General features: G+C 39.1%; 1 protein-coding gene across 1 annotated transcript in view; it reads left to right on the top strand.

Annotated features, from left to right (window-relative positions):
* The window catches only part of SPSB4 (splA/ryanodine receptor domain and SOCS box containing 4), an 86,005-nt gene extending 61,641 nt beyond the window's left edge, over nt 1-24,364 (top strand). Inside the window, exon 3 of the mRNA XM_062005864.1 lies at nt 23,080-24,364. Within this exon, the coding sequence (XP_061861848.1) occupies nt 23,080-23,207 (128 nt within the window). The 3' untranslated portion in view covers nt 23,208-24,364. The remainder of the gene's footprint in view (nt 1-23,079) is intronic.
* The last annotated feature ends 3,498 nt before the right edge of the window (nt 24,365-27,862 follow it).

Genomic DNA, 27,862 nt, shown 5'->3' with positions numbered 1-27,862 from the left:
CTTAAAGAGAACTTGTTGACAAATAAGAAATCATTCTTTGAGGTTCTCCAGCCCTCCTTCACTGTCTTCACATTCCTCAGAATTCTGTAGTTTCCAATTAGGATTTCATTGAATGTGAGTTTTGTCTGCAAGATTTGGTGTTGTGGTTTTAATAGTTTATAGCCCAGGTGAAAAGTAAATACTGTATTATATCAGACAGATTTCAGACATGGGTGTGAAATTTTCTACAAAATGAGCTCACTTATTTAACACATACAGGCTAGAAGTAATGCAGTCATGTGGTTTCCATGATTATACTGTAGAGAAATAAAAGCTTCTGTACTATAAAGGTATATTTTTAGAAAGGTTGCATGCACACAATGTTAGTTTGGACTGGTACTTCACAGTAGATACAAGTAATTTAGGTGAGAAGGGCTACTTTTAGTACAAAGTAGCTATTTTCTGTGGTTTTATTAATTTAAAAGATTGTGTATTGATTGACATTAAATACTGATGATCTTGTTAAGGCCCATGAAACTATGCTGTTTAATAGCCACATGCTCTGACAACTTCTAGTAAATCGAGAATTCTTTCCCATGTTTAGGAATAGCAGTTGACTTAAACATTCCTCCATGTTCCTTTGCTGAGTCCAAGGGAGAACAGTCCAGTTTTCGTGTTAGCTCTGCAACTGGAGCTCCAGCAGTGTCTGTGAAGCCTGGAAGCAATTCCTTTGCCTGCTTGTGGCTCTGTAAAAAATGCAGCAGTTACCTATCATTTGCTTTCAGCTAAAATAATGCAGATAGCCTCTTTAATGGCTACAAATTACAAGAGCTTCAGATTCAGAGTCCCCTATAGCCCTCTAAGCTGATGAGTGTACTCCTGTCTTCCATGCGTGAATAATGCATGACCGTGCTAGCATTAATAAGATACAGTTAATTCTCTTGGCCTTTAAGAGTTTTTTTTCTCCCCCTGTTATTACTTAGCTGCCATCCCATTTGAAGGGAACAGATTAACTGCAACTCTACAAACGCTGATGAATTTAGGTGGCAATTACATTATATAGATAAAGCAGCTCCAGTGTTATATTCTTCGACAGAGGTGTGTCTCTCTAGACTTACTGAACATGACCCTTCTGCCATGGACATCATTGGTATACCAATATTCAAATAATTTTGTCTGGAGAGCTTTATTAGGTCTCAGTGAAACCCCATGGGTGTTGCTGTATGAGGTAGAGGCGCGACAGGCAGGGTAGTTTGGAAAGTGCACGCTCTGCGGTAGGTGGCATGCTGGGAAACATCTGCAGCTGGTTTCACGTGTGCTCCCACTTGGGCCTGATCCTGCCAGTTAGCATGGCACAGAGGAAGAGATAGGGTTTGCTGTTTGCAGTCCTTCCTGTATTTGCATTTTGTGTTTTTTGATACCATTCATGAAGGTCAGAAGGCCATGTTGAAACACAGACGCATCCTTCCTAGGATGGTTACAAATAGCGACTTGCTTTTCTGTCTTTATTTATCTGGATGGGACATCCTTTTCAATGTCTTAATTAAAGCTTAAGTCTACTCTCTGCTTTACCCAGCACAGCTGTGGAGAGATTTTTGCCATGCTCTGTTAATTTTAGCAACGTTTTCTCTTGGCGTTCAGTAGGTAAGGCAAAACTTGAGAATGGCAGGGATTGACAGTGCACCTGCTAAAACAGACTGTTCTTTATAATCTGTAATTCAAATGTTTATTTTAAAAGGAAATACTTTTGTTGGCAGGCTATGGAGTGTGTGATGATAGCTGAGTAAGCCTAAGCCTATATGGATAGCAGGAGGTAGAACCAGGTTTTGACACATCATGCTTCTCAAGGTGCTACGTTCAGCAGTTTTTCAGCTAGTTAACTTCATTTGCTGACCCCCATAAAGAATAACCGAACTCTAACAAAATGACTTTCGATTCATGAAAAGCCATAGCTGGAGTGGAACATTAAAATTGTTTTGTAGTATCTAGTGACGTTTACATATAGTCTTAAAATAGTTGAGAGTAGGTGAGATTTATTGGTGTAACATGCTAACAGCTCAGTGCTGGATCTCAGGTTTTATTCATTATATACTGTATTGCATTGATTTATTGCTATTACTGTTATTGGCAGGCTGGAAGCGGAGGGCTGGACTCTGCTGGTGTGCAGCAACCCAGCTTTAGCTTGATCACACTGCTATAACGAATGCTTAGGCACTAAAACTAAGGAGTTCATGCCACATAGTCAGACTTTCTCTGTTGCATCCAGTTGGTCTGAGTAGTTTTCTTGCTAAGAAATTGTTCCACCTGTATCACTGCTGCCTTCTCTTCCACTGCCACATTTCCATTACTTCCAGAAATTGCTCATTTCCAGTTTGCTCTCAAGTTGAGAAATATTTATAGACATGGCTCTGTGCAGAAGGGCCAGGTTACATAGGAGTGCACACAGCTTTTTATTAAGAGCTCTGAATGAGAGAAACTGACGTAGAGGGGTGCAGTGCTGCCTAAACCTCCTGTGCCTGTGTGGTGCCAGGGATCTGTGCAGGCAGAAAGCCCTTCAGAAAGCAGGTACAACAACCAGCTGAATTGGGATTGCTCTATTGGATTCCTTAGTTTATTGGTTTTCAGTTGGAACAGGCATGCTTCTTCCAGACTTGTTTTGTATTGAAGTTCAAAAATATTTGTTATAAGTCATTTTTTAGCAAGGTGAGAATCTTCCAGGCATTTGTACATTTTTTACATATACATACATGTATATACAGAAAAATAATCACAGTTATCAAAATAAGCTTCTAAATGTGTGTTATAATTCGGTCACTTTGCAGTATTCATCACTGTCATGGTAATAACATGGAAATGGCAAGAAGTTGTGGCACCAGCTAATTTAATGGTTCATAGGTGATTTATTCCTTGGACACCTGGCTCACTTTATTAAGCATTGCCATAGATAAAATGAGAAAGGGAGGTCATTTACATTATTTCATAGTACAGGAGAGACATTGGAGAAAGGCATTTGGTAATGGTAGAATTGCTAATTTAAGCTGACAAAATTGTGTATTTGCTATGCTTAGCTGAATTGATAGTTTTATTGAGGAAAAGTGGTATTGTTAGATAAGATTATAAAGCCACAGGTGCTGCATGTTATATGCTGTATTAATCTGGTTTAAATTTTCACCAGTTCTAGCAATTGTGGAATTGTGGTGCATAAATTACTTATGTTTCTTGTTCTTCTTTCTGATGATGTTCCACTGAATTCTGTAAAGAGTAATTACTGTAATCCCCAGTAGAGTTGCTCTTTTAGATCAGTAATCATTCACAACTTGCTAGATGCCTGCAGCAACCCTGGGAAATGTTTTGTAGTTTGTTTTCCACATTATACAGCCCATCTGGTAATGGAAGAAGCTAGTAGTTACAAGCATATTATCAACTTGAAATCAAGCCATTTCTGGAGCACTGTAGTTACCCGTTACTTCAGCCACTGAGTTGACTCAGAGCGTGCACACATGCGCTTCTGTGTGTGTATTGAGGATGAGGGCTTTTGCCTTTCTTTTCTACTGAACACAAGATGTCCAGGTGGACACAAAAAAAAATCTCCTAATGCTGTCCATCCCACACTTTGGCAATGCAGTGTCACTTTCTTGCTGTGCCCATCGTGGTTTGGACCTGCAGCCTCTCACAGACCATTGATGATGCCTTGTGATGGGATCTGGGGCTTCCGTTTGTGCCCCCAGAGCGGGCAGGGACTGCCAGTGGGCTCACACCAGCACTCAGAGGGGCTGCACTATGTGATGTGCCATCATCCACTGCAGTGCTCCTGCAGCCTCACCTTTCAGAGGAATAGAAATGGTTCTTTGAGAGTTGAAGAGGGGTAACATGCAAAATTTAAACCAAAAGCTACAGCTTTGTTTACCTGACCAGGCAATTTCTGAAGGGATTTAAAGATTCCCAAGAAAAAAAGTTTATACCTTGAGACCTGCCTTTTCTGACTGTCCTTTCTCTCTGGAACACAGTAGCAAGCTTTAATCTGGGATGTCATCACTCATCCATAATTGTAAGAGCCAGGGGAAGAGCAATGGAGTTGACTTCCCACACCTGGAGTTGGATCTGGCTGGGAAGGGGAGCTGGCTCTGCGGGCAGCCCTGCATCACCTACCCTGCTCTGCCTTCATCTGCGCTCCCATCAGTGGTCAAGGGTGCTGCCAACCACACAAACACAACAGCAAACCTGGTTGAAAGGCATGTTTTGTATTGGTCCCTGGTAATACAACAGGAGTAAATATGAAAGTAAAAAAAAAAAAACCAAAATGAAAAAGGTGTTTGTTAGGTTCAGCTGTTCAGCAGCGATCTTTTAAAAAAAGAGTTTAATTTAAGTGGACTTTGAACAGAAGCCAGCCAGCAGTTTACTGCAGAAATTTGGGGTAACTTTTCTGTCAGATGATATTTCTCTTTAGATTATAGCTGTATATTTGGTGTTTCATTTTCTAGTGCCTGAATGCTGAAAAAAGATAGAAAATAAACATTTTTGGTTGTCTTTTCCAATTTACCCAGTTTAATTATGAATATTAGAGCTGACCCTTTAATACTTAGTACAAGGGAAAGAGACCTAGGCTACTCAAAGATAAAGCTTAACTAGTTAATGAAACAGTTTATATGGCATTAGTTAAAGTAGCAAGATAGTAAAATCAGTGACACAATGGTGTTTGTTTTGGCTTTGGATTGTTTTTTAAATGGCTTCTGTTCATCTGCCAGAAGACTCAGTTGTTCTGGGCTGAATGGTTTTAGCACGTTTCTCCCCATATACCTTTTCTATTCTACAAGTTTTAAATGATGAAACTCCCATTCTCTGGCTTGTGAAGTTACCCCACAGCTCATTTAAAATATTCATTTTAGACCTCTTTTGTTACCAAAGTTGTAAAATCTCCTAAGCAGTTGCTCTGCATGATGAAAGCTGTGACATTCAAGTTTTGTCTGTCCCATCATCTCCTGATTACTGTTTTCATTTTAACAAGTTCTGTAGTGTGAATTCTTCTAATCTCTCCTTTGAAGATAAATTTAGTGAATCTTAAATCAGACTTAAACATCGAGTTATTGCATACAAATGTTAGAACATTAGAAGTGCACTGATGCAATCCATTCATATAGCATATACTACAGTTAAATGGTTCTGCACTAGAAAACTGGATTAGGGATTTCACATTACACCAAATAAGAGAAACTGAAGGCTGGTTTTTCTTTGTTACATACTGCAAGGAACTAGGGCTAGGGCTGAGCTTTGCCTTTGACTCACGCTCCATAATTCACTGCTGAAAGACACTTTCTGTGTCCATCCCTTTGACATGTTTTGTTGCTTGTTTTCAGAACAAGCCATCTGTTATGCTCTCAGTGTATTTCACAATCACATTTATTCAAATATGTTGAAAGCTGCTGAAGGAAGTTGTGGATTGGTGTTTTTTTTCTGGCACTTTTGTCTGACTAAATGGAATGAGTGACGTGTAGCCTTGCTTCTCAAGACTGAATGGTTTAATAATGGATTTAGGCTGGGCACATCTGAAACAGACCACTCTGTTGCTCCTGCCTGCATGAACAGCCACTAAGATTCTTTCCAGCTTGTGCTGATAGACCAAACTAGGAAGAGAGTATTCATCATACAAAAAATTAATTTGACAGGCATTTGAGCTACCAAGTAAACACTAAAATATTTGCCAGTAGTACTCAGGAAGGCTCTTGGTGCTGGCAAGTGAGTAACCCCATGTCTGGAATGGTTTGCAGGAACTATTGACACTTAGATGAGCCCTTTCCTCTTGATCTACTTCAGAAGAATGCTCCAAAGGCATTCTTGTCTATTGCCTCCTGTCTGAACTCTCCCCAGTTGGGTGGTTGTGCTTCAAAGACAGGGATGCTGACAGGGTAATGAAGCACTATTGGTAAATAATTTAGACTGTAGTTGCCACTGACTTGTTGAATACTGTCTTCATGTTTTAGTTTTCATGAGCAGGGATTAAGTGCAAATGGGTGAAGCTTTACTTTAGAGACCCTCACAGTGTGTCAAGCTGTGGTGCTTGGTAGTTCTGTTCCCAGCTTTCCATCATGGTTCTGCAGGACAGACAGGGCATGTGTGTTGCTGGAGAAGGAGGGAAGCAAGGGTGTGTTCCTAGGCTTTGCACCTGAAACGTTCCTGGAGACCTCACTTGCTCTGTGCTGAACAGGGTGATTCTGTGTTATCCTCATGGTGATCATGTCACTTCTGTCCCAGTAACCTGTTTTGTGTAACCCACATAAAGTGACCACAGGATAAGCCTGGTAAACTCTGTAGCTCTCCAAGAGGCGATTGCATGTTACAGTTCTTTTATCTGGCTTAGGTATGACAGCATCCCTTCTATGTTCTTGAAAAGCGATATATTTGGGTCTCAGATACTCATTTTTATTGGTCAAAAGAAAGAAACAAGTGTGAAATTTAATGTATTAAGTGCCTCTATCCCTGTTTCTCCTGAGTGGCACAGCTGGTTTCTTTTCCTTCTTTCCTTTGTATTTTTTTTTTAACTGAGCAAACTTCATTTCATGGAGGAGGAACTTGCACATGCTCATTCTGTTAATATCATTAGAGATTTTCCTCACTGTGAAAACTGCTGTAACGGAAGCCAGTCTGGCAGAAAGGTCACCTCCTTTTAACGATTTGCTTTTTACTTTCCTTTCTTGGTAATTGCAGCAGGAGAAGCTAAAAGTCTTTGAGTATTGGTCTTTAACATATGTGCTTTAGAAAGGAAATGATTTTGTTTCCAGTGAAGAAGACAGATAATGGTGATGCTTTGTTAAATGCTGTTAACAGGACAGAGATCCTCTCTGAGCTGTGCTTGGCTCCTGCCAGAATCCATTATACTGTATTGCTGTACCACAGGATGAATTTTTGGGAAAAAAACCCTCAATAACTAAGCTCTAAAATTGAAAGTTCAAGGTTTAGTTTGGTAAAATGTGGCTTTCTGATGTAAAAATTGTGTTAAGACCAAGATTGAGGCATGAAGACTAGTACAGCTCTCACATTGTCATCTCTTCACTGTTATCATTTATCAGGAAGAGGAGCTGCACATAGGAGGGTTACCTCCTTGGCATGTGAGTGTTGGCTTGCCTGAATCAAACAGATTACCAGTGCTAGAGGCAAACACCCATGGCTTTTCTGGTGTGTGTGTGTGTGTGTTGGGCAAAAGATTCGCCAGACTCTTTGCATGGTTTTGTGAGGGTGTTTGCTTCTGGACAAGATTCTGGACCCCATTTCATATCAGTGGAGGTTATTGTGGTAATATGCTCTTATGGCCTTTCATTTGCACAGGGTAATTTCTTGGGTATTCAGGCCTATATTATGCACACACAGTATCTGGCAGGATTATCTGCCAGTTTTTACCACATCTCATGTCCAGCACATTCCAAACACAATCTGTGGCAAGACAACCATTGCACCTAACTCAACCTCTTGTGCTGGATCTTTGCTGCTTCAGAAACAGAGCACATGGGCAGAAGCCTACATCTAAATGTTCTCTTACAAAATGCTTTTAAGACACAGCAAAGTGATGTAGCACTGCTCTAAATCCCAAAGCAGAAGGCCCTGCAGGGACATATCAGATCTAAGTACAACACAAATATGTCAGTTCAGAAATGGCTCTATGTTGCTGGGCAGCAGGGAGAACACAGCTCCTCTCTGTACGTATGTGCACAATTGATAACTCCATTGCAGTAACCCAAGTGTTTTGGCCAACGTCATATAGGAAATAGGTCAGTGCTAGGAGTAAGTCTTCTGTGACTGCTGTGTTTTCACGTGTGTTGTGGTTTGGTATTAAAAAAGCCTTCAGATTCCCACAAAACACCGTGGTCCTTTATACAGTGTTAAAAAAGTGGTCTTTATCTTTTTTTGGTAGTGTTTTGTGGGCCCTAGCTAACCAACCCACAAGATGCCCACAACATTGAAGTGATGCAAGGTGATAATTTCTTTCTCTGATGTTGTTTTTTATCAGTTAGATGTGCAGTTTTAGGTTGATGATACTGTATTTTTTTTTTCTCCCTGCAGATCTGAGGAATAACTTCTCAGTGCTATTTCATTATTCATCTAATATCTAAAGTTAGGTACTTGAAAATTTGCTGAAGTGCAAATAAAGTGAATGTAGCACACTCTGGCCTGTGCCTTTCAAGTTAGTTTCATAATTTCTGTCAACATTTTCAGGAAACTAAAGTGCCCCTTGGATGTGTAAATCATCTTTTAGTCGTAAAGAAGGCCAGTCCATCAGTTGATGACAGGTGAGAGCATTTGTTGTTGGCTGGTTCTTCCATTTGTTTATGTGCATGCTGGTTTAGGAACTCTGCTGCCAGGCTGATGTCCAGCCAAAGCTCCCAACTTTTGCAGGAACTCCTATCAGTGGTGCACAGTCTCAGTGTATGTATAGTTTTACTATTCTTTCCTTTCTACAACATCTTTTATACAACATTTATAAATACTTTGAGAGCATTTTAAGGAATTATTCTTAACCTACAGTGACCCTCCTGGAATGCAATATTTGATTAGGAGATTGTTAATGAATAAATGAATACACACAGGTCAAAACTGGGGGAGGTACATGTAGGAGAAGCTATTGTAGGGAAGAGACTATACCTGCTGTCTTGTTCCAGGCTCCAGCATTTTGGAAGGCACTCCCTGTTGTGTGACTACAGGTCAGACTCTCTTATATTTGAACTTTAGAAAGTATTTAGCAGTTATTTGACAAGCCATTTTGGAGCCAAGTGAATTAATCTTTGCATAACATTTTAATGCATTCCCCAAACTTTTGTACAGCCTTTGTGATATTTGTTCTGTTTCAGACATGGAAATCTGCCTTCCATAGTAAGGGTTAGTTTAACTTCTGGTTACTTAATATGACTGTTAATCCATGTAACACAGAATTAATATGGAAAAAGAAAGATATAATTTGCTTCTACTAATAGATTGCACTGCTTTGAAGAGCCTAGTAAAACTTGATGGTTTACCACTTAGGAACACAACTTAAACATTCAGAGTCCATGGTGCTTCCCCAGAGTGATTTATAATACAGCAAGAAACGGAGGGCTTAAGAAAAGGGAGGAGGCTTTGGATGGGAACATTTACATTTCTTGGCAGATGCTTATGGCTGGGGAGGCTTAGTTTTCTCTTTCCTTTTGGGAATGAGAGATTTCAAGGAGGAAATGGCAGATCTGGGTTCCTGAGAGTGCTTTTCTGAAGGTAAACTTAGAGAGCAACCCCACTTACATCACAGACTACATCCCATGTGAAAAATGTAGCATGTGCTCCTCACTGCTGGGGTTGGCTTGGTACTTCTGGGAATGCAGCCCCAGCATCTGATGAAGGCGGCTGCACCAACGGAATCCAGGAGATGCAGGTGATGGAGGGCTTCAGATTACTGACAGTGTTGGATATACTGAGTGAGCAGCACATACAAGAGCTGGATGCCTGAGTTCCTAGGGAAGTACACTGGGTGGTCACTGCCACTCTCTCCTTGTCGCTTGAGTTGGGAGATACTGATTTTGAAAGGACAAGGAAAAGATGCAAAACAGCATAGGGACTTCAGGAGATGGGATGCATGAGTGGGTCAGGGAAATTTTTCTTGCCACTAGTACTTGACTACAGGCTTCTTTAGGGTTGTGATTTTGATTCCATATACAATTGAATAAGATTTAAACCAAGCACAAGATCTTGGTCAGTCCTCCACAGCAGGGGAATAAAAGCATAACCAAAGTGAACAACTAATGTGATGCATTTAGAGGATGGGTTAAACTGGATGCTCTTCAAGAAGTCTGGTCTGGGTGGCTGTTCCCATCCCTACAAGGGATGATTTTGGAAAGCTATGTGTAGCTGTTCACCCAGTCATTGTTTACATTATTAACTTAATTAGTTAAGAAATATCATAGAGTCATAGAATCATTATGGTTGGAAACAACCTTTAAGATCAAGTCCAACCAGTAACTTCACACTACCAGGCCTGTCACTAACCCATGTCCCTCAGCACCTCATCTATACATCTTTTAAACATCCCCAGGGATGGTGACTCCACTACCTCCCTGGGCAGCCCGTTCCAATGCTTAATAACCCTCTCAGTGAAAAAGTTCTTCCTAATGTCCAATGTAAACTTCCCCTGGCACAACCTGAACCCATTTCCTTGTGCCCTGTTGTTACTATAGAGAAGAGACTGACGTCGACCTCCTTACAACTCCCCTTCAGGTAGTTGTAGAAGAGTGATCATATCTCCTCTCAGCCTCTTCTTCTTTAGGCTATGCATCCAAGAAATCCAAATGGCATGGGCAGATTCTTATACCCAAGGGATCAGTGTTTATCCTCAAGACTGTGAGTATTTAGAAAAAAAAATCCATTTCATTTTACAGGCAGATTGACATAAGAAATGACTTGGCAACAGGGGAAAAGCAAAGTATCTACGGATGGGGAACCCCATTTAGCAGTATTTACCCTGGCAAAATTCCCTTTGGCTTTGTTGACAACGCTGGTGGAGTGAAAAAGGCTGAGTCGACAGGGAGCACGAGGAATTTGATGGGAAGCATTCTTTGGGGCTATGGGTAATTCTGAATGTGCTTTTAATATTTGAGGGGTTAGTACTTTGGATTAAGCATTGAGTTAAATAATTTGTTTCAATAACTTAGCATTTCATCCATTACAGCAATGTCACTTAGATTTAAGATTTACAAAAGCAAAATGCATTGTGCTTGTTTACAGACCCACAGGTAGAAGGGTTTTTATCATTTTGTACCTCAGTTCACTGTGTGACATTGCTTTGAGAATGCAAGCATAGAAGAAAGGGAAGGAGACAACTGATAAGAGGAGAAAGTAAGGTAAACCTAAATAGTTTGATAGGTCATAAGTTCTGATTGAAAAATCACAGTGGAGTTATTATTTTTATTTTTCATGTATATAAAGGTTTATACACACCACAGAAGCGTAAAATGGGATTGAAATTTGTCTTGACTTCTTTCTTTGAAAAAGATTAAAAACTACCATTCAAAATATGAGGCTATGATACTATGAGTCTGTGCAGAATCTGTTAAAATGTAATAGGAATTCAAAATCAAACTGGTATTCCAGTAACTTAAAAAAACAATCCTAACCCCTCCCCCAACAACAAAAAAAAAGACAAATCCCCCCACAATTCTTCCCATTAAAGAACTTACCATGTAATTTTGAAGCTGTCATATCCCAAACTGTAATTAAAATATGAAATAAAAGGTTGACAAAACATGCTATCCCTTTTTGTGCACTGGAAATGTCCTCCTTGTCTTCACTCAGCTCTGCTGACTGCTTGAAACTTGTATGAGTTAGGTCATTGACTGTGATATCTGAGTATGGGCTTCAGTAAATGCACTTATTCTTGAAAAGCTTAACCTGCCCAGATATTTACCAATGCCCAGATATTTACCAATGCCCAGATAAGAAAGGTATCCTTTTGTAGCTAAAACCATGTTTATAATTTGTACTAAGAGATCATTGTACCGCTGCCCAAACTGTAGAATTCTAGAAGTATTTTTTTCTATGCTATTAATCACAGCAGTGTCCTTAAGCAGAAAAGTATTAATTGCAGCTCATAGCTTCGTCTGTTTTTCCCCTTTCCCTTTGTTTAAACCTAAAATCAACTAGTAATATCTGTTTTGTGTCACTAAGCTCCACGATGTGTTACTGCTGGTAAAATAAGTAAATAAAGCATCTCTGTAGGAAGGAGAGTCTGGTTCAAATGTTTTCCTCATATTCCTACCTTTATTTTCTTGTGTATGTGTGTGTATGTATGTTTTATATATGTACGTGTATATATGCACACACACACACAGTAGTGAGCTGAGTGTCTCAAGCTACTACCTAAATCTCTTCAAGAATCTGAAAACACATGTAGAGGCTGTTACAAGGATTTTAGTACACATTAAATTTCTTTCATTCTAGTTTTTTTTAATTTGAAATAATCTGTACTAGTGGGTAAATGGGATTTCCTTTGCTACAGAAATAAGGCATGCAAGTACAGGCAAGAGATGAGTGAATTGCTCAGCTTTTCTTTACTGTTCCCAGATGAAATTTTTTAATTACCAGCCTTACAGATTGACTTTGGGATTTGAAAACCTAGATAAATCTTTGTTTGTTATAGCTTTTTCTGCAGGCCAAATGATGCTTTCATTTACACCTGTGCAACTGCATTAGCCAGCTGGCAGCTGGGGTGGAGGAAGCTCGAAAAGGCTGTTTCTGGACAAAGTGTATTTGGTAATGAATCAGTAAGAAGCAATAAACCCAGGCCCTTTGTGGTGTTTTATAGTTCCTTCCAGAGCACAGCCACACTGCTTGGTGGTTCAGCTGCACTTGCTTTTCTCCTCATCTTGTTTGACATCAATGACATCCTGTGCAGATGGTGGCCATAAAACCATGAGTGGATAACAAAGCTCGAGGACAGAAGGACCGACTGTGAAGCTGGGAGGTGTGCAAGGAGGAGAGGGCTGGGATAACTGCTCCCCTGGTTGATTCTTGCTGTCTTCCCCTTTGTATCTGAATTCATTGGAACAGCAAGTGTGTGCCATCGCAGGAAGAGTTGTCTTGTGTAGCCTGAGAAGTCTAGAGGAAATGTTTTAGTTGGATCTGGTGAGCTGGAGGAGGACAGTGAAGCTGTGAGTGGTGTGCTGCTGCAGGCGTAGTTCTCCAAATATATTAAACAGCGTTGTGAGGAGTAGGGTAAGGGGTGGATGAAGAATGGCAGCAGGTTCCACCCCAACTGCCACCTCCCCTTTCAGAGTCTTCAAGCCTGAGAAGAAAACTTGGAGAAGGTTCCCACTGTCCATGCAACCAGTACTATCAAGCACAGGAAGGTTTTGGCCAGTGGTGCTGCCCTGGAGGTGAAAAAGTTCAGTGTGAGCAAAACTCAGATTAGTGATAGGATCCTATTCTTGTGAAACTCAAGATATTTCATTTGTGAGCTGTAATGTTTGTTGTCTTGTTGGGTCCTGCCCCCACACCCCAGAACAGAAAAAGTCACTTCAGTGACAAATCACTCTCTTGAGCTCACCTACTCCCTCACCTCTCCCTTCCCATCTGTGGGTTTTATGCTCATGCCTCAGAGGCTCAGGGTACGTTAACACACCACATACAGTGGCTGTAGGAATATTTATATGGAAATAATCTTTCTGCACTGTTTCTCACCAAACGACCAGACCATTGGTAAGTTAACATGCCAGGAGTGCCAGTTGTAGGCATCAGCACAGCAGTGTGAAATTTCAGACAGAGCTTTGCCAAGGTTGAGAGATGGCAACAGGAGCTTGTGATGGGAAGAGCTGAGCAGCAGTGACTACAGGCAGCCCTCTTGAGCTCTACTTGAGATAGGAGAGTGCATTTGTGTTCAAAATGAATGCTTTAGAAATCATTGTCTTCAGAGATCATCATCTGTGCCTGTATACCAGGAACAATGATGAATCCTAAATTCAGTAGGAAAATAATTCAGTTCATCTCTGGTTCCCATTTCCTGCTGATAAAGATTATGGTACTTAAGAAAAAAATTGCTTTCAAGAAATTGAAAATATAAATGGTACTAAACTAATGGGATCGAGTTCATTATATTGAGACTAACTGCAACTTTATTGCTCCAAATTTATTCCAATGCAATTCTATTAATATCAAAACAAGAGTAACAAAGTGATGAGTCAGGTCTGTTTGCAAATCTCCCCTAGAGATCATGAACTTGTATACAACTGCATTAAAATTTAAATGAGATGCTGCTGCCATTTTTTCGCTTGGTTTGAGAAAATTTGCATATGTTGGAGCCTCTAGGTAATTTAAACTGAAGAAGTTGAGGAAATGTCATGTTACAATAAAATGAGAAATGTAATAAAATATGTATTGTCTTAAAGAGCTCAGCACAATTTTTCCTAATTTAAGTAGAGGAGTCATTGTTTCTGTTGCCCTGGCAATGAAATGATGAAACTTTGAAGAAAGCTGCAATGAGGTAGAATGTGATGTAGAAGATACTTTGAATCAATTTAATTGCTAACTAGAGTAAATAACTTTGTTATTTAGTATAACACTAAACACTCATACAGAAAACTACTGTGATATGTTCCAACTGAGAATATGGGTTATGAGCAATGGAAATCTTTAATGAGCATGTGTTATTTTGGTATGATAGCATTTAGAATTTCTTGTGAGGCTCCAGCATGCTGGGCATAGTACAAGAAAAGATAACAGGGTGTACTTCATTGTCCCACACAATGAGCATATCCTACACAAAGCAACAGGTAGATGAAATAGGCTAGTGGGAGATGGGCAGATGGGGCAGTCAGGCAACCAGGTACCCCTCTGGTTCCAACATTTTGTCTTTTTGTGTGCGTTTAGTTCATATTCATTCATTCATTCTCTCTCAGGTTAACTCAAAAAATGTGGAAGATGCGAACACTTGCAGTTTTAAGAATATTCTAATCAGTACAATTAGGTTTCCCACCAACAAATCAGCTGTAATACTGTTAAGACAGAAATGTGCCAATGAATTGAGAGGTAGGAAGAGATTCACCCAACATCTCTCAGACACAACTTCCCCTGCCTCCCCTGAGAGTTTTTCACAGCCATAAAGGTTGTTAAAGGTGTGTGCTTGTGAATGGGTGTTTTATTTGCACATTTTGTGGAGAGATAAAATGGAAGAAATTGTTTCATTATATACCAGTCATGTTGTGTATTGTTTGCAGTGTGTGAATTCCTGTTGCAATGGTTGTCTGCAGTGGTTCATCCTTGAAACCTGAACTTTCTTTCAACTTACTCAGTTATTATGTTGCTATAAATCCATCCGTAACCTCCGAACAACATTGTCTTTGAACTCCAATGCATCTACAGTGAAATTCTCATCCCAGCTTTAGTGCTCTCCCACCTTGATGTATTTTTACTTCCTTCTTTATGGCCTGGCATACAAGCTGAATTTAATGGTGATAAATGTGTTTCTAAGAATAAAAGCTATAAAGTATACATTAGAGATTAATCTAAGCCAAATCTTCATTCTCAATGTGTTAAACTTGCAGAAGTTTGAGCTGGGAGGAGCGAGGGAGCCAATGGTTGCAGCTTGGGCTCATGTCTAACATCAAGTACTTGTTTTTAATTTCTTTTGTTGGTTTTAAAAAGAGCATGTATTTATATTAAGTGTCTTTAATACGTAACATTTAGATAATCACTGGAACAACTGTCTCAACTTACCTTCATACCGTATTCAGGAACAAAGAGATGAGCTGTTCTGTGGAAGGGAGCTCTTTTTGAGGGTAGGGGAAAAAACAAATCAAGAGCAGAAAGCAAATCTTTCCAGCTCATCCTTCCAATTTGCATTTTCCGAGTGCACCCAGAGAATGAAATGATACGTACGCTTCCTCTTTCAGAAGGGAAGTGGCCACAGTTCTTGCTTGTGGTCTCCTGCAGCATGCAAATCTGTCAGGCAGTTACAAAACAAGCTCAGAGCTTTACTCCTTTTTTACACTTGTTTGCTAGTAAATAAATTGTTATTAACTGGCTCTGATTTGCAACATGTAGAGCAGTGCAATTAGTTTTCTGTAAATTGAAAAATTAGTGTGTTAAATTTTCCAATATCTGTCATTTTTTTGTTACAGGAAATTGAATTATTATAATGTCCATCTAAATTGGCTGTTGTATGTAATTAATAAAATAAAGGTTTTCAGGAAAGTTTCCATGATGAAGATTTGGCCTGGGCCCAACATATGTTCTACATATTAGATATGCTTGATCTGGAGTGCTTTTTGAGTTGATGATAAATCCATGTAGAGAGTAAGAACTGTAGAGCACAGTGACCTTCTCAGAAGAGGATTCCTACAGAAAAAAAATATGTATATGACTCTATATGTACAGCCTTTTTGCAAATGTACACAAACAAATTGCTTTTTAGAAGAAACACTCCCACAAGCAATATGATTTAGGAAAAAAAAAATTAAGTTGAATTCACTGGATTCAGGCATTTACTATGGTGCTTACGAGTCAGGACTAGTTGTCTGGTGTCTTTATAGGAGATTGCAGACACTGAAGTGCAAAAAAAGAAATTGCAAGGACATAGGTACTTGTGCTCAAATGACAGATTCTTTACCGAGCCCCTAACAAGAGGCCACAGGCTTTTAGGATTGGTTTTGGTTTGTTTTCATTCTGTTCTGCTTTTCAACTCTTTTCCTTTCAAGACAGCACAGCTGGAGAGCATTAGCTGGAAACAAATGATGCTGCAGAATATCTGCTTGTTCATTGCTGCTTTTTCAGTGTAATTCTGCCAAATGATGCCTGATTGAAGTTTTAAGCTGTGCCTAGCTTCATTTAACACTTAAAAGCCAAAGATATCTATAAAATAGCCACCCCCCCACCCCCCCCCCCTTGCTCAGCACAAGGCATGCACTTAAGGAGGGATCTTTAACCCCGAGTCCTCCCTCTATTCAAGCTTTCTTGCCTTCCTTTCTCCCTTTAACATATTTAATTTTAAATAGCAAATTTTTTTGTGAAGTATGTGTTAGCTCAGAATCAGGGGTCTCCTTTTGTTATTTTGGTATTTTCACTCTCCTTCTGCCAGTCTGCTGTGAAGCTGATACTGTGTGAAGCAGCATTTGTCCTAGTAGACAACTGCTGGAGACAGTGGCTGTTTATCAGCCTTGACTGATAACAACAAAAAAAAATCTCACCATCTGCCACCCGTTGTGCTTTTGAGGAAGTGAGTGGGATAGCTTCCAGCTGTATGTGAATGAGCTGCGTGGGTGGGAGGGTGATGTGGAGGGGCTGAAAGAGAGAGGGAGGGAGGGCCAGCGTGATGGCATCAGCTGCTACAGATGAGCTTGGAGCTTTGTACCACACAACTTTGCAAAGCCGGCATAAGTTCACTAGTTGTCTGCTAGAGCCTTATGCTCTTGCATACATAAACATCGGAGTTGGAGAAGAATGACAGAGCTCTTTTGAAAAGCTGTGATGTTCCCTTCTAAATTGCAGAATTCTTGAGAGTGGTGATTCTTCTGGATAACCTGACCTGAAATGAAAATGTGATGTTCTAAGGTGCTTCGTTTGTACAGTTTGCTGGGTTAGACTGCAGAGCTTAAAGACATCAGTGGCAAAATAGATAAGCAATTTCTTTTTATCTCATTATCCTTTGACTCAATTTTCATTTCTGTTAGGAGATTTATTAGCATTTTTTATGACTGGTCATAGCCTGTGTTCTTTAATATATTATTTGCAATTTCCTTTCTCTAGATTGTGCCATTTAAGGAACACAAGTAAAATTTTCCATCAGCTGCATCAGGGAAGCCATAAATATGTCACAGGGGGTGTATTTATGTACCATATTATGTGGGGGAAAGAATTTGGTCTGTACTGTGTAAAATTAAAACAATAATTAAGCTTTGGCTGAAAGATTAGAAGGAAAAATCAAGGCTTACATATGTTTGTATGTTTATTGTATTGGATAATTAAATGGTAGTTACAGATTTCTGTGTCTCTTAAATCACCCAAAAGGAAACACTTAGGCCATGTTATCCTTTAGCAGGTGTTTTAGTACCTGGAGGAAGGGGGAAAAAATCAGGAAAGGGGATTTTAAAAAGCATGTTGCAGTCCTGAGGGTGACAGGCTTCGGGTGCCCTGATGGGGGACAGAGAATTGTCCATCAGGATAGGTGGCAAAGTGGTGAGAATCCGTGGAGAGAGCTGTTTTCCTACCCATTTAGGGGAGGCTTACCAGAACAGAGAATATCAAAGAATGTCAGATCATGTCTATGTTGGATCCTCTTTCCATGACAAAGGGTTATTCTTTTTGGGATATCGGCACTCTAAAGATGACTGTTGTTCTTAGCAAAGTAGGAGACTAAAGTTGAGTGGTGAAGAGAGGTGTAGGGCAGGAAGCTGAGTGATGCTGGCTTACTGGTGGCAAAATAGTGGGCAGAAAGGGACACTAGACAGTAGCTACCAAGTACTGAACATATTTGGAAAACCTTGTACCTAGTTAGGGAACACAGGCATCTTGCTCGTTTCCAAGACTCCCCTCTGTGCTCCAGGCATGTATTGCTTTTGGAAGAAGTTACTTTCTTTCCTTTTCTTGAGGCGATACTGCTTCATCTCAAGCCTCTGCCAAGTGATGGATGTGCTGGGGCAGGAAAAGTCATGCTGCAGTTGTTTCATGAATGAGATGGCCCTTCCTTAGTGGTACTGTTAGTGCAGCAAAGTTAGGACTGAGGAGGTGTTGTCTACTTATTTAAAGATGTGTGATTGCATCTCTGTCTTGTAACACTGTATTTTATTTTAAATCTTACTTTTAAGCTGCCTTACAGCAGTTGGAAACAGTAACAGGAATCACTGTGTGTAAGTGCTTTTTAGTAAGTTTTAGGCCAGAAAGTAGCAGAATATAAGATAAACTTTTTTTTTCATTAGGTAGGCTAATGAAATAAGTTTTAAAACTTTATGAATTTTTGGTGACAATGATTCTCTCAAAAACTTCTGAGGTTTTTTTAATCAGCTTTAACTTTGGTTTTGTGGGGGGTTTTTTCCTCCAGACAACTCTGATTTTCTGAGATAAAAATGTGTTCTTCAGAGACTAATGAAAGCCAGAAACATTATGTGCTGTTAGAGCTTTAAAATGTCTTTTAAAAATGCATATTTTCATTTGGCAAGTAACTGTTTTGTGCCAAAAGCTGCTCTTTTGTATGAGCCTTATGTAACATTGCAGTTAATAACATTCAGTGTTATTAGATGCTAAATGACTTTAGTATCTCAACTATAAAAGCCTGTTTACAAAGATGAGGCAGTCTTGTTGGAGTGCCAGATTGTTAAATAACTACAGGTTGCCAAAATTAAACGAACCTTTCTACTGGTAATGATGTGCAAATTGCAATTGAAAATGCATAGTTGTGGGAGAAATGCTCACAAGCACATAGCTGTTTCTAGTTACAAATGTTTCTTTGCTTTTGTCCTTAAACCGCCAGTGATACTGTTAGACTGGATATGTCTAGATATGTAAACACAGATATTTTGTTCTTAATAGCTAAATAGCTATTAAATATTTTCATTTGATTAATTTAATGTATGTAATAGCTATTTGAGCTGGTTTTAGGGTATTAGCTCTTATGCTGATGTTTAAGATATTGTGTACACTTCTGGCTGAGATGCAGCACTCTATAAGGAGAGCAGTGGTCATTGTGCCTCCGTTCCAGCTTCCAGGTGTTCGGGTGTTGACGGGCACGTAACTGTGGTGTAGGGAAAAGAAGGTTTGAGACACAGTACTCTGTGCTGTGACCCATGGTGAGCCTGTTGCAGATGTGTTTCTGAGGAGTGGAAACAAAGGTCTGTTTCTTAGTTGTGATTTTTTTTTCCAGTAGACTTTCTTGTAAAGTACTGGTACAAAATTGTGAGGCAGGAGAATTAAACTCTTGACACATAAATGAAGCAGTATTATTTTTTCACTTCCCCTTCCTCCCCCCTCCCCAGTTGGGTGAGGAGGCTTCATAGTAAACTTTACACAAGCAAGTGATTCCTGAAAGCTTTTTTAGGGGAAGGTGAGAGAAGTTGGCCCAAGGCTCAGTGCATGTGTGACCCAACAAACTGTAGCTGCACTTTTCTCTGTGAGTTCTGCCGGAGCCTGAGAGGAAGCTCTGAGTTTCCTGTGCAAAGCTTGCTCCCTTGCCCTGGAGTGTCTTGCTTTGGATTTCTTAGCCTGGTTGGGAATTTAATACAAAGAGCCATTCTTGTGAATCATGTTTTCTTTACAATTTTGCATTCCAGCTCAGCAATTCATTCCTCCTTTTTCTAATGGCAGGAACACTGCTGGAGTTCACATAACTTTGGCAAAGTGGCTGGTTTGTGTTTTTCCTGGGGACTTGAAAGCTCCCAGTCCCATTTGCTATGTGTTACTCTAAAAATACAACACACAAAATGCATAGTAGGTGTACTAAGTAGAGAGATGATCTGACAATCAGTTGATATCCCTGAATTAAAAGTTTCAAAAGGTAAATATTTAATGCTGTGAAAGAAAGAGTTTTTCAGCAACTAAACTTACAGCTAGTCATGTGGCTTCAGAATATTTGTCTTCTTGTATCACACGTTATTAGGGTATTCTATTTTCAGCATTATTTTCATCATCTCAAATGAGAGTTGCATTTTGGAAACACTGTTTTGAACATTTGAATGTGCTGTTGAGTGCTTTGGATACGTCAGGTCTGTGTGTCTGTTTTACACAGGATGCGTAGAAATGTGTACTCAGGCTGGTCAAAAACTGTTCCCTTCTGAAAGGTCCAAGTTAATTGTGATACTTTTATTTCAGTGTTGCATGTGTGTCAAAGAGACAGTTCAGCCATTGCAGCAGATGAACAACTTCTCTGCAGATCCATTCCTTGCTGTCGTACTGTGTTAGAACATCATCCCAATTCCCTCTCCCCGAGCTCTGGTGTAAGAAGGGCCTCAATCATGGGAGCAGCAGAGGGGGTACAACAGGAGCTGGGCTTGGCACCTAGGGGGAACAGCAGGTAGCAGCAGCCAGGCTGTATGCCAGATATTGGCACCTGATGAATGTTAAAGCATCTCTGAAATCAACACTTGCGTGTGTCTAGGCATCAGGGCTGTGGCACTCAGGTGTGTCTTTGCTCTGCTCATTCCTAAAGTGGGGACCTACTGGGGCACAGCAGCCCTGGGCCTGGTGTACTGGAGCAGGGAGCATGGCTGAATTGTGAAGCACTTCCAGCTGCTGAAAAGCACAGGAGCAAAGCTCTATGCGATCTTTATATGAGTTTTCTTTTGGCTCTTCACACTATTATTACAATTTTTCCTGAAGTTCTTACAGCCACCATCCCAGAAAACAGAAGTTTTATTTAGAAGTGTAGGAGAAACCTGTTATAATTTTGTTGTGGATTTGAACTGTGATTGGATAAATAAAAAGGAGAATAAAAAGAGTAGAGTTAAATTTTCAAGTTGCAAAACCTCATCTAGTATGGGTCATTTAGCAGCTGTTGCAAATACTTGGGGATATTTCTTTAGCATTTGAAAATTCCCTGTAGAAGTGAGACAGGAGACATTCATTTAGCATTTCAGACTCAAAAAAATATTTCAGCTTTTCCTTCAATTATGTTTTGAAGTTCAGGATTGACCCCGTGCCTGAATTCACAGACGACTGTGTTTTACATATTCCCTTGTCTAGGGAAAAAAAAAGACTGCATGGTCAGTTAATGGCTTTAAACACTTTTAGTCTTTATTTTACATCTTCTTAATGGGACTTTAGAGATTTGAGGAAGGTACTCAGAAAATTGCTTTTTATAGTGTAAGACTGATAGGATGTGTTGTTTTCTGTCTTCTAACTCATAAGCTATTTTTGCTCCTAATTATATTAATTCTGGTTAATGAATTTTACAGCTTCATCCCTTAAGATTTAATGTTCCTAATTCTGGTATTTAAAAATAAAAACCTAGATCACCAATGTATTGAAAACCTTACTTTATCACTGGAATGTGAAAGCTCTTGTTTTTTAATCTTTTAATTGCCAAAATTATAGATCGAAGTGTTTTTTAATGAGAAGTAGACTCTACATCTAAGTCACTGAAGTATTTATAAAGTTAAATAAACTTTTTAGTCTTTCAGCATAGAAAAGAATGCTTTCTAAACTTTTTCCCTAGGCACTTTTGGAAAATACCATCTTGAACTGTGAACCATAGAAATAAAACGTGATGCTGGGATAAATGATGGAAAAACCATTAGGCCAGTAGTGTATCACCAGAGCAGACAGTTAAAGCATATAAAACCAATCCTTAAATTGAGTATTTTATGCTTTGTAGTGGTTTTGTGTTTTTGGGGTTTTTTTCAAGTAGATTTTAAAATACTATCAGCTAAAGAGTTTGTGGCTTAACATAGTTTGTGTAAATCTACATGTGGCACATGAAAGAACTCGTGATAAAGCGTCTGAGTCCTGCACAGTGTTGAGCTATTGTAAAGTCAACTGTCAAGTTTATAAAAGATTTTCACTAGCAAGTTGCAACATGACTTTTTTTTCTCCTCCATTCAAAGTACTAGTAAGGTTTTAAAGGCTATTACTGTTTTATCACATAAAGGGGAAGGGTTTCCTGTAGTCTTTAGCTTTTAGCCTTTTAAAGCAATGTATGCAACTAAATCCACCTGGTTCGAGTTCTTCATGAAGATAGCTGTAACCAGTTAAAGACACTACTGCTTTACTCTAGTTCCTGCTGCAAAAAGATTTCCGTTGAAAACTCTGCAATCACAGAGGTCATTCGTGCTACTCTTGAATGGAAATTCTATTATGATCCTACAATTCTGTGCAAGTCTTGCGGGCCATGATGGGAAATAGGGATGAGATGGTTTGAAATGCTGTAGATTTCTGTTATCAGCCAGGCGTCTCTGGCAGATACTTAATTTGCTTCTATGAAATTAAACTAAGGGCATTTGCTGATGTTGTTTGTATGTTTTAGGGCTATATGTGTATAAATATATCAGAACACTCACTCTGCCTTCTAGTCAGCTGAGTCCTCCTCCCCTAATTTATTTGTGAAGGAAATGACTAAATTTTCTCAAGATTTTTGAGGGTGTTTTGTTTAGGTTTTTGCTTCCAATGACCTTCCTAGAAAGAAAGGGTAAGAGAGTGTTGCAGGAAAAGCAGAGTTGTTTGCTGAGGAGTTTGGTCACCCTTAAGTACCATTTCCAGTTCCTAAGACACAGAAGCAACTGATTCATAAAGGTCAGAAGTTGCCAGCGTAGTTCACATTAACATGACATAACAAATGTTGTGTTACAAACAGTTGAAGCTCCTTGTCTTGTTAGAAACCTGGAAATGTTGCTACTTATGCAGCAACTCGGTAAGCCTGAAGAGTGCTTTTGGGTTATTAAGCCTTATGCATAAGGAAGCTCAGTCTGAAACATTGCAGTTGCCTACTATGAGTGAAATGCACAAGTTCTATCTTGACTTCTATTGATTATCTTAATTGCTTCATGGTTGTAAGGTTTTTCACAATACCATTACTGTCTTTATGACTGTTTCATACAGTCCATGTTAATAAATAAAACATTGTCTGTAAATGGAGACGCTAAAAAACTAACTCTTGTCTGTCTTCTGTTTTTTCAGCTGAACCCTTGCCTTTAATGGACTTGTGCCGAAGATCAATTCGTTTTGCTCTTGGCAGAGACCGCCTGCATGGCATAGAAATTCTACCTTTGCCTCTATCTCTGAAAAATTATTTACAGTACCAATAAGACGTCTAGATCCCTTTGGCCTCACATTGGACTACATCAATGCAAGTGGCAGAAAATTGTTTACAGCAAAATAGAGATTTTCGTGATGGACACTTAAGTGTTATTTAATTTTTAATATATGTTGGGTTTTTTTTCTGAACCAGTGAAAGCAGATCAGTGTGGGGGACTACTAAAGAATGTGAAAACATTGATTTGATTGAGATTCATGTATTGTCTGTTGCTGGTTTTGTTTACAGTCCTGAAGGCTGTTATTCTCATCTCTCATATACTGGTTTATTTTTGTTGCCTCCAGTCAATGCCAATAGAAAGTCTGACCTGCGTAATCCATTGTCACGCAGGACAGAGCATTCTTCAATAATGTGATCTTTTTCCCCCCTCCTTACACCTCACCCCAAGAGGTAAAACCAAATTAGTAAAGAAGAAATCTTGACAGTAAGTTTTCAAAAATATTTAAGCCTTACCTTTAATATCCAGAGCTGTTGACAGTTTTGAGTGTTCAGCACTCAGCATAATCAGGCCTATGATATCTAAAACTTCTAACATTCAAAAAACCAGATTATTATATAGAAAAATAGAATGTGATTTAAAACATGAGAGGAAAAAAATCTGGTATATGTGTCAAATCAATTTTTGGGCATGATAACAGTAAGATACAATCCATTGTTTACAAGACCACATCTAGTCCCTCCAAAGTTCTGCAGTTTATAATAAAGTGTTCACTATCTCAAGAATTTAGGATAATTGTATTTTAGAAAGCTTGTCACTTTTTTATTTGAACAAATTTATAATTTTTATGTGATATGAACTCTAAGTACTTGGTTCTCTTTTTAATGTATGTGTGGTTATAATGTTTATTTATCTGTTTAGAGTCTGTGGAGTTCTCATTGAACTATTTTCATCTTGGGGTGACTGATTTTGGCTTTTTCCCCAACTCCACCTGAAATGTATTAATTTTTCAGGCTTATCCCATTTTTTAAGATGCTGCTTTCTATTTGCATTTCTTACATGATTCAAGTTATCTGCCTGATCAGTTATCTAGTTTTTAAACTGGAAGTTGTTGTTATGGCAGGATGTCAAATGTTTAGACTACACTGCCTTCAGCATATTTTAATGTGAATTTAATGATGAATGAGGAGAAAATTTCTAATAAAGTCTACTGTCCAAAATAAGACTCATGTCTCCTTTGATGAAGAGTTAAATAACATAGCACTGTACAGAATTGAAGCTCAATTCCTCCTGCAGCTTTGCAAATGTTTCTGTTCAGTACTTCTTTGGAGGTGCTGCTTTGGTTCACATGAGGAAGACACTGCAGGCAGCATCATGTCTTATACCTGATAGTTGTATTCTTGCTTTTAACACAATTCTGGCCAGATTCCTCTGAAGAAAACCTCAGCTTTGTGTGAAGTTGCTCTTTGAGACTCTGCTTTTCAGGTAGATTGATGTTTGTGTACAAACCCACTGTACTGTAGATGATTGCCTCTTTGTCAGTCATCTCAAGGAAAAGCATTATAGTTTCAGGTGGAAAACAGAAATGTGAGATAAACAAGATACAATAACATGAGCAGGAGCGGAAGAAACAAGGGCAAGATAACACTGGGATGTCCAAAATTAATGAAATAACAATTATTTGCTTCTCTAAGCTTAACTGTGTAAGCTTATTAGTCTTGTACTTGCTTTCACTTAGATGAGAGGATACGTACTATATTCCTGACCTTAGTCTTGCAAAGGGAAAGAAATTACAGCTGTGATTTGTATTTCTTACTTTCCCTGTTGCTTGGTTCAATTTAAACCTTTTGTCTCGATAGGTGTCTAGCAAGAAGGACATGTAAAGATATAGTAACTCACTCAAAAGGAAAAGTATAGCTGTGTCAAGTGATCTTTCATAAGCAAGGTAGGTAGCTGTTCAGGAATGGCATAGTAATCCTGGTAGACTTTCTTTTCCACCACTGAAGTCCATTTTAGCTAAGCATTTGCTGAAGTTAGTCTTTTACTGCATGTAACTAAACTTCATGTTCCTTTGAATAACTGCAGTGACACAACTGTTAAGCGTTGCCTCTGTCACTTGACACCTTTTTAATGTGACAGTAAAGTGGGAACTGGTATCATGAGACAAGTTAGTGATGGCTTTGTATGTTAATTAACTTAAATATTTTATAGTTGGTTTAGAATCTCAATCCATGGCTCTCTGTGGTGATTGTTCTAAACCAAATATCCTTATTTTAATGTTTAAATGCTTTTTTCTAACACTTAACTGTCTTCCAGGAGTGCTGGTTTTACAAGAATGTCAGTTTTTGTCTATTACTATTCCCTAATTGCATGTTATGATACTGTGGATGGTAAACACACCCCTTCATGTGTGATTAGGGCCCTGTTTTCTGAGGTCAGTCTTTTTGATACTGCTTTCTTGGTCAACAGAAGCCTTGTAAGGAGGATGTACCATGGAGAATATTAACAATACATCAGTGTTCCAGCTAACCGTCCCATCACAAATAGATTCTCTTCCAAGAGGATGTATAGGGAACCGCAGTGCCCATCTGTATTGCTGAATCAGGCATTGAGGCTAAGTCAGAGCACCTCTGCACAAAATACACCAAAAAAAGTGTCTTCTTGTTGCTGAAGTCCAGCATGGGTGGCATGTTCCTCACATTGATTCTCAAGGTTCACTTTACTGGAATGCAAACATTGTTTACTGGCTGCTTTGATTCAGTGAGCAACCTTAATTTGTAAGGTAGCAATGCATTGGCTTTTGCCCAAAAAAGAGGTCAAACACTAAGTTATGATCACTCTTTAACCAAGACAGTGGAAACTTCTTAATCTCTCTATCCTGGAAGCCTAAATGCAGAAAGATATCTAACCTAGAAGTCTATTCTCAGGCATATCTTAAAGTACATGATAATTGCTTATTACAAAGCTGTACTACTTTGAGATTTGCAGGAAGATCTCTGTGTTTTTAATTTCCAAGTACTTTTGATTGGCTTTCATCACACAAAGAAACAGACAATAGGTGTGACACTTTTCAGCTTTTGTGTCCCTATGTCTGTGCAAAAGAAGTGTAGATTTTCTAGACTTGATCTGAAAGTGTTCCCATGGCTGGTAAACTAGGGCTGGTAGAAACTCTTTAAATCAAAACCCATGAGTCTTTACTGTAGTATTTCAAGGCAAAAGGCACTTGCTTCGAAGCGGCAACCAAGTTACAGCCTTTGTGATGAGTGCATCAATTAGTGGGTTGCATTAAGAAGTGTTTTACCTAGTCTTTGGAATTTAGATCTCTAATATGGCCCCTTCCTGGGAGTTATGAAAGGTTCAGAATCCCTTCTGTTAACACTGTGGTTAAAACTGTGGATACATGCATCTTAATTTATCTTCAGTATTTTCTCAATGTTACCATTCTTCATCTTTCTGCAACTCTTGTGAGGGGTTCTGCCTTTGTGATCACAGTTCCAAAGTGCTATACTCAGTGACACTCTTACCTTTTAGAGTAACTAAAACTATAATTTTATAAAGCCTTAATTTTGGGGTCAGATTTGAGAAGTCATTGTCTTTTGGTATAGCAGCTGTCAGACACCTGTCCCTATTATCAGACTGACAAAATCAGTGCAATGAATGCTTGATTTCTACTCCAGGTTGATCCAAGATAAACATATTGAGATGTCCAGAGGTACTGTAATACAATCTGTAGAGAAATTATGAAGTCTTGTTTTAGACTTCACATGCCATCTTTCTGGTGTTTAAGTCCTTGTCTCAACAGATTGACTCAAACTGTTCCTGTTGAGATAGGATCTCATTTTGCAAGTTTCTCAGTGTTCACTTTAAGCTGGGAAAAAACTGTCACAGAAGCAGATATGTACGAGCCATTTAAGTGTTTTTGATAGTTTTATAAGAGCAGCAAGCCAGAAATGCTGTAAAATTTCCTTCTCATCTCCATTACAGTTGATATTGTTAAACTATAACCATATGTTCTCACGTCAGTCAGCGGTGATTGCTACGCAGCAAGCATTATATCGGATCCAGCAGTACTCTTTCAGGTACATTTCCCACTGACATCAACAGGAGATCTGCCTGAGTCAGCACTGCTGCCTTTGGTTCCCATGTAAAGATCTCCAAACATTTCCAATACATTTATTGAGCAATGCTTTATTATATGTCAAGCAGATGGTTTCTGCAGCAGTTTTTCTAATCTGGCAAAACCTGCTGGCAAGTGTAGTGAGGTAACTGTTGTGGGAAAGTTGAACGAAAAAATGTGTCTAGTGGAGGCTAAGAGCAATATTCAAAGGGGAAGCTAGACTTTTTGGCTCCTTGATGGTGATTTTCAAAAGCCTTTTTAGTTTATAAACCTTTAAAATCTCACAGTGGGTTTGTTCTGTATACTTAAAGGAATGGAGGATCTTTATTCATTCCTGTTTATCTCACAAAAGAATGTCTGGCGATCATGAAGTGGAAATCCTTTGTTTGCATGATTCGAAAAGACACCAAAAACTCCTTCCTCCTTGGGAAGTGTTCTCTATACACATAGAACCATGAGAAATACACAACTCACATCAGGCTGAATGTCTCCCCACCTTCTTTTGTAAAACCTGAGGTTGCCACTGATGCTTCAGAGAACAATTGCGGTGTGATCTGCTGGTAGTGTCCAAAATGTTTTGTAGCATCTGCTA

This window comes from Colius striatus, chromosome 12, assembly GCF_028858725.1.
Source record: "Colius striatus isolate bColStr4 chromosome 12, bColStr4.1.hap1, whole genome shotgun sequence".
In the NCBI taxonomy this organism is placed as follows: domain Eukaryota; kingdom Metazoa; phylum Chordata; class Aves; order Coliiformes; family Coliidae; genus Colius; species Colius striatus.
This window is presented reverse-complemented; position numbering and strand designations above follow the sequence as displayed.